The sequence below is a fragment of the Epargyreus clarus genome, unplaced genomic scaffold, assembly GCF_041222505.1.
Source record: "Epargyreus clarus isolate Ecla_fem2 unplaced genomic scaffold, WU_Ecla_fem_2.2 ptg000007l, whole genome shotgun sequence".
Classification (NCBI taxonomy): Eukaryota; Metazoa; Arthropoda; class Insecta; order Lepidoptera; family Hesperiidae; genus Epargyreus; species Epargyreus clarus.
In genome coordinates, this window is record NW_027332215.1 from 4,646,403 (window position 1) to 4,659,611 (window position 13,209).

Sequence of the window (13,209 nt, forward strand, 5' to 3'; positions counted from 1 at the left end):
TTTCATGCATAGGTTGTCTGGAAGAAATCGCTACTTAGCGGTAAGACCGCCTATTGCATACTGTTTGACCTGTGTATGTATTTTGCTATTATTTAAATTCAACTGTAAGTGTGCAATAAAGAGTATTCTATCTATCTATCTATCCATTGAACCCACCTAATATGAAATTAATGTATGTTTTCAATTTAAATCGTTAAAACATTTATTGTGGAGTACACAACAAAGACAGATATGTTATCGCAGACTTTATTGGATATCTTTTTAAGAGGAATGATTGCGTTATACTCTGTTTTCATATAACTCTATTGGTTCACGCAACGTACACAGGCAAAGCGCCCTGTCAACCTAATTTTTCCCGATTTTTTTTATATAATATAGGAGTAGCAGACGAGCAAGCAGTCCACCTGATGGTAAGTGGCTATTGCCGCTCATGGACATCCGTAATCAACCCCAGATAGGATTAGATATTCCTACCTGAGGTCGGCCACAGATGCGCCGCTACCCGTGAGGACTAAGCTGGAAGGTCTCGGAAAAGTATGTCTCCCTTACCACACTTACCACACTTACCACACTCTGACAGACAGACAAAGGCGGAGGGAGACTTTGCTTTATAATAAGTATAGATACAATATTTTGACAGGTTGGGCCCTTACCAGCACGGCTGATACGGTAAATATAAATACTGTTTTTTGGTGCGAATGATTACTAATGTGTATTTCATAAAAAAAAATCAATTTCCTTTTGTGCACTGGCAGGTTGTGTGCGAAACGTTATTAAAAGTTGGATTGGGCTGCCACTGCTGTGTGAAAGTTGGATAGAACGTGTAAAAAATATCGGAAAAAATAACTGGCCCGTTAAATTCGTGCATGGAGTGTTCCGTTCCAGAAAATTTTGATTTGCTTTTTATTTTTAGTATTTTTTTATATAATATAGGAGTAGCAGACGAGCATGCAGTACACCTGATGGTATGTGGCTACTGCCGCCCATGGACATCTGTAATCAACCCCAGATTGAATTAGATATTAGACCTGAGGTCGGCCACAGATGCGCCGCTATCCCTGAGGACTAAGCTGGAACGCCTCAGAAAAGTATATCTCCCTTACCACACCCTTCAAAACGGAACACAGCAGCGCCTAACACTGCTGTTGTTAGGCAGAAATAGGTGTGGCGGTGGTGTCGTCGGAGTCGAACCACAAAGGGTTCTACCACCTTCAGAATTTATAATAGCAGCCATTGAAGTAAATGCATTGTGAAAATTTGAACTCTCTACCTACTTATTATGGTTTATAAATAAAGCGTAAACTACCGAATATTGTGATTTCTGGCATGGCTATCCCCATTTTTTTCAAGATTTTTATTATTTTATTAGTATTTATTGTTTATAGCGGCCTCCATTATACTTACATGTTCTGTGAATTTAAAGTTTCTCATATAGACGGATAGTCTGTCAGACAGCGGAGGGTTATTCCGAGGGGATTCCGATTTAACCCTTTAGGTCCGGACCCCTAAAAAATACCATTCTAGTAGTTTTGTGCCAGTATTATTGTAAACGGGACACAGTTTTAAAAGTTTATAATTGGTTTACAAGCTTTCGGCTATGCTCTTTATTTTGTGCAATTAATCTTTGTTTGTATGTATTTGTATTAGTAGGTAAAATACTTTAAATATCACTTTCGCTAGAAACGAATCAGAGAAATTTGAAAACTGGTTTTCCGTCTTGTTACTTATTTTTTCTCACATAAAATGCTGGTTGTTCTCACATATTATAACGATTTTTTATATATAATTTACTTACCAATTATTTCACCTGTTGATAAGAGGCTACAGCCCTATCTATATTTACTGGTTCTACCACTTTTTGATTCAGTAAATTACCTTACATGGTTCTTAATTTACGTTTGTATTTTTTTTTATTGAATAATCGCAAATCTTTTATTGCTTTGTATTAAAATAAAGATAAAGGAAAATGGGGACGTCTGGAGGAGGCCTATAACCCGCAAAGGGGCTTAAACTTAATTATTTTTATTTCTAGTTTTTTATTACTAAACTTTTTGTTATGTATCTAGGTTAGGTTAAAGATAAAGAAAGGCTTATTATTATTAAAATAAACACTGAAAAGTTGAATAAAAAATCTCTAAGACTTATTTATCTCTTGCTGATATAATATGAAAGTAAATAAAAGATTGTTATAATAAAATTTTATTATAAGTAACATGTTGTGAGCTTATACTTTTCTATTCAGAAAGTCTTCTTTAAAAATTACTTCTACGTCGTCGCCTTCAATAATTGGCATGCAAAACTCCCGTAACTGTACGAAATACACTGAGTATCTCCTAACGCCAGACGCTCTTGCTACACAGACGTGTCTTGTTAAAAATTTTTAAGTGAATGCAAGAAAACGTCCTTTTGCACGACTGGGAACTAAAGTAATAATTTTTGTGCGTATGAATACAGTTGTGGTGTTATTTTTAGGTACGCCTTAAGGTGCAAACTGTTTCATGGATTAAGCACATAGGTATCTAAATTGAAAGGCATAGGATTATCGAGTGGTTATTATTGATAATTGAGTGGCATAGGATCCGTTACTTCCTTTTCCGTTTATAATTTCAAAGCAGTGGGGGTTTTCATAATTCACCATCATCATCATCAACAACCCATTACTGTCCCACTGCTGAGCACAGGTCTCCTCTCAGAATGAGAAGGATTAGGCCATAGTCCACCGCACTGGCCAAGTGCGTATTGGTAGACTTCACATACCTTTGAGATTTTTTTTATAAATCTCTCAGTTTCCTTAGGTTTCCTCACGATGTTTTCCTTCACCGTTTAGCAAGTGATAATTAATTTCTAATACGCACGTAACTTTGAAATATCAGAGGTGCTTGCCTGGGATTTGAACCTCGGACCCCTCGATGGAGAGGCCGAGTTTCTTTACCACTAGGATATCACTACTATATTTCATAATTACTTATTTGAAAATATTTTGCTTTGAACACTATCAGCTCTAAGTATCCTAATTGACGAGTATAAGTGCGAAGGCGCTTTATGGAACATTCTTCAAAGACGTCGACTAACATTATTTGTGACTCTTTGCTCTGGCGTAGCAGCTACTTATTAATAAACTCTATTTACATATAGGTTTTGCCTTATATTATGGTGACTGTGCTCTTGTAGTGTTTAGTTTAGTTGAGTTAAGGTATTGTCGCTTTCATACTAGAAAAAAAGAAATCCTTCATTTTTAATACAATTATTATTATTTGTTAAGTATAATAAATATTAAATCAAAGTATTCAGTAAAATCCGTAAATTATCAGCTGAGTCAACATTAAAGCAGATTGGTAAAACGTAACGCTCCGAGAAAGATAGTTACGCCTATTGCTTTTGTTCGACTTGACGATGACACTGCCGTGCTCCCAGATCCGTATGAACTGATAATTACAATACGATAATCCTTTTTTGCATCAGATCATAATTTCTTGTTAGTGTTATCTAGCCCGAACCTGGCAACGCAGCTATCACTTCAGATGTGATGCGGGGGGCGCGCGACCATGCGACCGTTTGGCGCCGCCCCTACGCTGATAACCCCGGGAACGTTGACCCCTTCACATTTGTACTAAACATCACTCTCATGCACTGTACCGCATTCAATGCATGTCTCCCGCGATCCACTAATACGCCCGATAACACTTCCGAGAATTGCGCACGATCAGACTATGCGACTTTTGGCGGTCTCACGTCGTGGTCGTAAGGTGTAAATTTTACTACACTAACCGAAACAGTTGAACAAAGACTTCTCTGTGTCGATAATCGATATGCCTAAAATGCATTCAACTTTTGTTGTACAATAATACCTAAGTAGCAAACATGCATTTCACCTATTAATAATAATGGCGCCTGAATGAATACCTGTAATTAACCTCAAATAAAATTGCAGTCTTGCTTGTGATGAGAATGTTTCGTGTGTCTTCCCCTCACCACACCTTCTGAACTACAATGCAGCATCGCTCAACACGGCTGTTCTTCGGCAGAAATCGGTGCGGAGTGGAACTATGAAGAATAAGCTACGGAACTACTTTAGGCGAAATTGTTGTCGTAACCACATCGGAAATAAGAACTCAGTACCTATCTCAAAATTATGCTATTAATGATAAAATTTAAGGAAAATAGTAAACGTATTAGTTAACGAACTCTAGAGTAAGAAAATCCCATTTTCCATTTCGTTGCAATTAGTAGGTAGATTTATCTGATTAAAATTTCCGACTTGAGGTGGAATAGGAATTTATTGCCTCTTGGGAGCCCAATTTTATTCTTCTTTTAATGTATGTATTATAAGTCAGCTTGATTTGCCACATCTTCCTTCTGCAATGCTAATAGAGAACAGAAATTATATTGAGTACCTACAAAAAAAGAGATAACAAAAATTCTTTTCTCGCTGTATCGGTTTCTATTGACCTCGAGTGTGCTCCATCGATTAATTAAGGAGCGACAGATCCTGAAATGAAAAAAAAAACGTGCGGCACTCGGGAACTGCCGCGGTATAGCTATTGCATAGCATTTTTTAATCAACTTATGCAATTATAATTATTTATTTAACAGATATACGAAGGTAATCGGAGTCCAAACGAAGCCAAGGTCACAATGTGTATAGCAGAGACAAATCGAAGTTAGGAGACAACCAAAAGTTTTTTTTTTTCAAAAATCCACAACATACAAAGTACACACACACACAAGCGTGTTTGCTTGTGTGTGCGTGTGCTGCACGAAATAACAAACAAAAATGGCGCCATAAATTATAATGGCGTTTTGATTTTTTACTGTCAAATCTGTCAGTTGTAATTGTACGTTTAAAAATTACAAACACTCTTTTACGTTTTTACGTTATTTTATTAATCCAGAATTTCAACATAACTTATGTTAATAAAACATATTATTTGCATAATGTGGTAATATATTTTTGAATACAATATAATAGGAATATAAAAAATACTAAACGCAATTTTAAAATTTCCGCACGGATTACAAAAAAAAATATGTATTCAAGTTGACGAATTAAGGTGTTAGGAAATTTTCGTTACGGAATTTCTCGATTCGGTCGCCGCGCTCAAAGCCCGCGATAAAAGCTATGCAATAGCTTAAAATATGTACAAAGTCACGAAATTATCTTAAAAGTGTCATAATAAAATCTATGACATGTCATTATTTTGCGAGATATTATATATTTTGCAAATCAGTCATTAGAAATGTCTTCTCGACATTAAAAATAAATACGTAATACGTTAAAAGGAATAATCCAAAATACCATAAAATAGTAAAGTCGCAAAGTAAATCAAAACATTGATTGTAAACAAATGATTGACGCAAAACATTGCAATAATGTTGTGCCATGTATTACCAATGAAGTGACAGACAATTCTCTACCATTAATTTCTACTGTAGATATTTGCAACGCAGTACGGTGATAACGTTCATAATTCGATTTCAATGTAGAATATTAGGTACCGATACTAATAACGACTTTTACATCTGTTGGTTACAATTTCACGTGAAAATAATGAAACAATATTTTTGTAAAAAACAGCTCATGGTAAAGTTTATATAGAATTCCAAAATTTCAAGAATTCCCAGAGTTTTGTATCTTGCAAAAGAAATAATCAATGGGCCATGTTTTTATGAATCGATGCCCAACCTATCACGAGCGTTGATGACCATGAAATTTATTTAAATTCCAATGCGGAAAATGATAAGAAAATTATTTTGCCTAACGAAATGGTACTAGGAGATAACGGGGGTACTGTTGTAGTGGCTTTAAAGAAACAAAACACACATGATACACACGTCATGAAATAAAAATAATCAACTGACCTCACACGAGAACGGCTATAAATAATCAAATTCGATACAACAGGCTCCAGGTTACACGGTAAATGATAAAATGCTATTATGGTCTTGAGAATTATTTTTATACTTCGATTGTCTGAACTCATTCTCTGTCGATATATTATGAATAATTGTTTTTAATGGTCTGTTTTAAACGATGTTGTAATCTGTTTGCTATTTTCGAACGTTATTCTTTAGTATGAAGGCTTGTGATGTTTCAAAAAGTAATTGCATATTTTCAATCAAACAATTTTCCCGTTTGTGTCTCCATTACTCGACTGGTTTAATATTTGTTTCGTCTTCTTGTCTCATTCATTCTTCACTTAAAATTATATTTCGAAGAAATCATGCATTCTGGGGGCACGGCAGTGCTCCCGCGATGTCGAGCCAAAAAAGCGGGTAAGGTTTTTCGAGTTTTCGAGTAAACGGCTTGATGAATCGACATTCGAAGTGGTTTCATTAGGTTTATCTGCATTTTATATGTGTTATATTTGATATAAATGATAGGACAATTGTTTCGTGGTAATTCGCTGTGTTGCTACGTTGAATGGCCAGTCTCATTCTTTGACCAAAATATGCACCAACCCTTGAGTGAGCTGAAATGTCAACGAATCGCTTTGACAACTCCTTATAGAGGCGACGAGCTTCTGGCCTCCACGGACCTAATGGATCTACCGCAAACGGCACTAATATGGCCTTCTTTAGACCTGGATATTTGCGTTTGCTTGTGTAAAATTGATGGTGAGCCTACTGGTTCACCAACCATTTTGCCGAAATATGAGATGGAACCAATATAATACTAGTGCCTAGAGTGATCGTAATTTGAATTCTTATGTACATATAACCTTCTTTGTATACTAAAATTATTGTGGTTGCCTTCTCGTAGTTTGACTGTGGTAATATACTTAGATCAGCATCAGTATATTTTTTGCAAGTAAAGTGATGAGTCTTTGGCCCACGTCATTAAAATGTAAATAATAAATTCCGCTCATGCACACCTGTAAACACTCAAATGACACTAAAGTCGTACCTGAAGTCGGGCACAGCTGTTTTGCTTTACCTGAAGATTGACTAATAAAGAAATAATAAACTCTTACAATCTTTTAGACTTGAACTGACGAAAATCGTATCCCATGAGTTTCCCGCTTATACTTATGACGAAAATTACTTATTTCAGCGACCTAAAGGAGAGCGTCTTCACGAAGCTGGACCTAGTGGACTACTTCAGTTTGGCAGACAACTCCCTAATCGAGATGCCCCGTCACGTTCTGCGACATCTGCCTCATGTCAAAACCTTGGACCTGTGCAGGAACAAAATAACAAAGCTTACTGAAGAAGATTTCAAGGTAAGAAAACGTCATGATTAGTCGAGTGGGAACTGTTGAATTGAGGACAGTGATTTGGTAGAGTATCCACCTGGATGAACGATTGTAGCACCTCATAGTACTTTAATCTTCAATTTGTGATCGCAGATTTTGTGACTAAAACCTCGTTAAGTATAAGGTCTTTCAAATATATCTTTAATAACTAGACAATTCCATAGATAAGGATTTCCTTACAGTACAGATAATCTTTATGTGTCATGTTGTTGGTGTGTACATAAAGTAGGTACCATCAATGTTCTATTTTACAATCTTTCGAACCGAACTTTTAGGTACTAACAAGTGCCAACACGTTAGTAAAGTAGGAGCCAAAATCTCTAAGGATATATCATTTTATTACAGGATATACAGGAAGTTGAGCATCTAGTCGTACCAGACAACCAGATATCCAAGATCGAAAGGCACGCGCTACCCAAGGCCCTGAAACACGTACATCTGGGCATCAACAAACTGAACACTCTGAATGGAGCGCTGCGGGAGTTGGATAACCTTGAATGGATATTTATTAATGCCAACCACTTGAAAACCATCGACAATGAACTGCCCGTAGTAAGTACATAACCTTGGACTGTAACTTTTCAATTCTGATATTGTCTTGATTTAGTCGAAACGTAAAGTTAAGCATTGATCAGCATAAGATAATATGTACGTCTTTCCCTTTTTAAATATTATAAATAGAATAAATGATAAAATATCTCAATGTACCTATTTATACGAAGATTACATTTCTAAATGTTTTTCAGAAAGCAAAAAAGATCGTTCTGATCCACGCAGCACACAATGAACTTCAAAATCTTCCAAAAGATTTAAAGCAAATGCCATCGTTGGAATCATTGTATTTTTATGACAATAATATAAAATCTTTAGACGGTGCTCTGCAGAAATCTAGAAGACTGATGAGAATAAGTCTTTCATTTAACAAAATTGAATCTGTAAGTGTACGAATTATTGTATTTATTGTGTTACTTGAAACAGCCGTTGCCTTAAATTGCCCATAAGAAATTTTGAATATGATCGACATTACACGTCAGAGATTTAATCCTGCGGGAATTGTAGAAGGCTTAATATCGGCATGTTTGCCATAAGATTCTATGAAAATGACGTAAACGATGGATGCACTATGTTGCTATAGAATTAATATAGTAATCTCAGATGGTGCATGTAGCTGTTTTGAGAAATAACGTTTGTCCTATGTTTTTGTCTTAAATATTTATTAAGCTAAACTTGAATTTTTTTTTTATAGTTGGCAGAGGACGAGTTTCTTGAGGCCGAAATTTTAGCTGATCTAGATATTGCATATAACCATTTAAAATCATTGAACGGTTCGCTACGAAGTTTGAAATCCCTACGATATTTGAATTTGACACACAATTTCTTGACGGAATTCTCGTTACAAGAAATTAAGGGACTGAAGAGATTATCTGTTATTGATCTATCCCATAATAAAATCAGCCGGATCACAGGAAATATGGAGGTACAATATTATTATTTGACGTGATGTTGAGTAACAAATAATGAAATTATTTTCTTTCAACTTAAGTGTATAGACTTTTACTGGAATTATTATATGGAAAGAGTAATCGATGGTTCAAAGTCAAGTTTTCATGAGTTTGAGTCTTGGTCGCTCGATATAATTATATGAAACAATTTATCGATCTACATTTCATTTTCTATTTTGACCTAACCTAAATATTACGTAAGCCTGTATATATTTATAACCAGGGCCAGTGCCGTGGTACCATATTTAATTATTTTGAGAAAAGTTGCACTTCCATTATTATTAATTGGCACTACTGAAACTGAGACTGAGCAGCGTAAATAATTATGCGTCAAACTTTAAAGTTTACTGCAAACTTAACTCAAAACTTCCAGGAGGATATTCGTTAAAAATTCCAATGTTAAGAAATACTTTGTTAAACTATTAACAATATTTACAGAATCTCGTGGACGTCGAGACACGTGTACTGGAATTGAGACTGGACCATAACCATCTGCTCAATCTGGGAGGGGCTTTAATGGGTCTTCATGGTCTAATGACACTAAATCTAAGCAATAATCAGATTCAGCAAATTTCGCCGGATGACCTAATTGGCTTGGATGATCTGAAGCTTCTTGATGTGTCTTACAATCATATCTCGTCGCTAGAAGAAACATCTAAGGTTTGTTTACCGTCCCGATAGAGAATCAGCTTGCGCGCCATTGCGAGTTATTTAGTTCTACTTGTTCAAGTTCAGCTCTTGCGATACTTTCTTTTGAATTGCAAACTGTACAAACATGGTAGGTAAATAAAAAGGCAGATATTACAGGCAGGATAAATACAATCTTGGTGTCAGGTGTAATATATGATAATAGATGACTCAGCTTTTATTGACACGACATTTTGACCCTATGTGTCTCGTCCCTCGGTAACTCCCTTTTTACCGAGAATTTATGCGGGACTTTATATTTTAGTTTTTGTTTTCAGACCTTTTTACCCGCGCTGCGTGAACTCATCGCACACCACAATAACATCTCAGTGCTGGACAAGGACTTCCACGGGCTGCCGTCCCTTTGCACCGCAGACTTATCCTACAATAAGATCCAATCTGTAAACTATGAACTCGTTTCCAAATCACGGTGTACGATAAATGGAGTACCTAGCATCTTGAAGATTTCTCTCCAAGGTTGGTTTTCATACATATCATGTGTTTCAAAGCGAGGTAAATGCTATCTTTTTTCTATATGTGCCATTGCAAGAACAAGAAACATAAGAAAATTGTCTTTGGAATGCGTGTCATGATCGAACTAAATATAGACGTCCATGAGAAAGTATTATTGTGGATATAGCAAGCTGTTGTGCGAATTTATATCTTAGCTGACTATAAAGTTATTGTTATCGTGGCTGCAAATGCGATTGCTTGTTTTCCAGACTGATCGTATGTTTATTATAATTGCCTGTGGTTTGCCGTTTTCTCTGCCTCTAGATGGAATATTTATATAACATTATGTTGAATGCTAATTATAAACTTTCTACCTATACTATAATAAAAGCGGATGCACACTAAGCTCGTAGTGCAAAATATTCGACATTACATTTCCATATTGTATATTGTGGTAATTTAAATACAAAGATAGTTATTAAAATCAACATGAAATTGCAATGACTCGAGGACCAGTGTGCACCGCCTAATGTGGAGCCATTCTTTGCAGATAATCCTATACTGTGCGATGATCGCTTGTACGAGCTGATGACTGTACTGGAGAATCTGAACGCACGTGTGAGCGGCGAATCTACTTGCGTCGCGACGCAAACCGCTGCACCGGTCCTGATGCGAGCTCTCAACGACGTGGTGCCGGACGCGCCGGTAATCGTCGTCACGCACATGGGGACGGGAGTGCGTGTTCTGGAGGGACGGGAGCACCTGTCGCCGCCGTCGCAACTCACGTACAGGAGGGTTGGCGCCCTGATCGGGCACGTGTTGCCGGAACGCGAGGGCGGGCTCCCGGTTCTCGTGGAGCCGCCGGTGACGCTACCGCCCGCCGGCACCAACGTGGTGGTCAAGTGGCCGGACGAGCGGAGAGAGCAGCCGCACCCCTTGGCCGACCTCCGCGACCTCGAGTCGACGCCGCAGTGAGAGGCCACCCGCCCGGGCGCCGCGCACCGACGCCGACGAACTGAGTGCTTCGCCTTAGAGTATACTGCCTTCGATAAGACTAGGGCAGAGTGACTTCTGATTCGGCCGGGTGCACGGAATGTTCTCGTCATTTAAATCCCGCGATGTAAATAAAATCCATTATGTACCGATCTAGACTCGGGCACGCCTCGGGCGATCGGCGCACGATTACCTACATAATAAGTTTATTAAATAGCGTAGAAACGAATGTGTAGACAATCAATGATATCGTCGAAGTCAGTTTGAGTGAACGTGTAGCCGACGTAGCAGTTTGTTAATAGAATTTGACCAAGTAATTGGACTATAATCTCATAATTAGTATAAATGCCAAAGCGAAGATTAGCGTCTAATATTAATATTAGTAGAATCGTGTAGCTTAACGACGCACTCTCGGACTTCAATAATCACGACCAAGTGGAACATAATGATGTTGTACCTAAAATAACTTATGTAATGTAACATTAATTTTAACGTTAGATTTTAGAGTAATTTATATTGGCGATTAACATTAGGAACAATGTATTACTGCTGAAGATATTTTATGGCAAGGGTTGAGAAATTGTAGCTAATTGTACGCTGTAAACAATATTGTGGTTGAATTCCGCTATGTATGTTGGGCACGATGTGACAATACTTTTAATTGCCACTGGGAGGAATTAAAATATCGAATGTAGTTGTTGTTTCGAATAAATAATATTTTTGACATTTGTTCCTTATTTCACTCCAAATATTTAGTTACCCTTACTTCATAAAAATATTGAAAAATCGGAGGTGCATGCTTGGGATGCGATCCTCGGACCCCTTTGATTGAGATGCCAAGTCTTAAATAGCTAGACAATAACCTCGTTTTTAAGCAAGAAGTATTCTCTTTAAATAAAATATCTACCATGAAAGATCTTTAAAAGTTTAAGGTGTATCAAGTCCACCAATACGAACTTGGCCTATGGCTTTAAACTTCAGTGGGGCAGTCTAATTGACGACGAAAATATGTACTTACCCAGAATTCAATAGAGCCAGATATGAATCAAAAAGCATTTTAAATACATTTCAGGTTATTGATTTTAATTTTCTACAGAGAATCTCTTAGTGGTTCTTAGTGGTGTTCAAAATGCACAGTTATAATTAAAGCTTCTACTAAAATTCCGTCACCTTGGTTTAGCCTTTGCAGATTGCACCATATTTTTAGACAACCTTTATATATAAGTTTAGTACTAAATCAATTTTAACTATTCTTAGGGTTCCGTAACCAAAGTGTATAAAAGGAACCTTATTACTAAGCCTCCGATGTCTTTCCATCTGTCGGTCTGTCACAGAGCTTTGTCTCTGGAAACGTACTAGATAGACACTTAAAATGTTCACAGAATACGTATAATCGTGGCCGCTATAACAACAAATACTAAAAATAAAAATATAGTTCAATAAACTAAAAAACACGCTTTTATGATAAACTCAACTAAAAAGTAGAAAATAATTTTCAATCTAGGAATCAATTAATTCTTTTCGAAAACTGATAAGTGGAGCACCCCACGCTTTTTTCACAATTACACTATTTACTGTTCCTTAATTGATTCCTATATTGAAAATTATTTTCTACGTTTTAGTTGAGTTTATCATAAAAGCGTGTTTTTTAGTTTTTTGAACTATGCTTATTTTATTAATTTTTAGTATTTGTTGTTATAACGACCATCATTATGCATCGTCTGTAAAAAAATCAAGTGTCTATCTATTACGGTTTAAGAGATAAAGCCCTGTGACTCACGAACAGACAGCGGAGGGTTTCGTTTTACCCTTTGAGTACGGAATCCTAAAAATCGTACTAAAGATGGCATTATATATATGTTTCAGTACATTTGAGTCATAGGGAAATATTATTATTATTTTTCAAAACTAAAAATCAATCTAGTAACATTGCCTGAACTGCCCCGTAGGCGCTTTCTCTCGCGTCAAAAATCGTTAATCCTAAGGATTTTAATAAGGACAATGGTACAAAATTATTAAAATCGTGTACTGTCATCGGCTTTTGATAATTTTTCAAAATTTTGAATTAAACTGAACGTTCAAAGTGGATAGAAATCGGATTCAAAGATTCCGTTACTGTTACGTACATACATACATACCTACATACAACCCAAGCTAATGAAAGCGTGTTAATAATAATAATAAAAACAGATCTAAAAAATAAATGGGGATCGCCGTACTAGACACCACTATTTTTGCGTGGTTTTTGCTTAATGTATTAAACAGTATTAGATAGACAATTTTAATTTTCACAATGTATTCACTATGGCTACTATGATAAA

At 36.5% G+C, this 13,209-nt stretch overlaps 1 protein-coding gene across 1 annotated transcript in view; it reads left to right on the forward strand.

The window, feature by feature from the left end:
* ltl (leucine-rich repeat-containing larval translucida) overlaps positions 1–11,612 on the forward strand; it is a 49,427-nt gene extending 37,815 nt beyond the window's left edge. Inside the window, exons 2-8 of the mRNA XM_073074417.1 lie at positions 7,052–7,220; positions 7,599–7,805; positions 8,000–8,188; positions 8,500–8,730; positions 9,194–9,415; positions 9,721–9,919; positions 10,446–11,612. Coding sequence (XP_072930518.1) covers positions 7,052–7,220; positions 7,599–7,805; positions 8,000–8,188; positions 8,500–8,730; positions 9,194–9,415; positions 9,721–9,919; positions 10,446–10,870 — 1,642 coding nt within the window. The 3' untranslated portion in view covers positions 10,871–11,612. The remainder of the gene's footprint in view (positions 1–7,051; positions 7,221–7,598; positions 7,806–7,999; positions 8,189–8,499; positions 8,731–9,193; positions 9,416–9,720; positions 9,920–10,445) is intronic.
* The last annotated feature ends 1,597 nt before the right edge of the window (positions 11,613–13,209 follow it).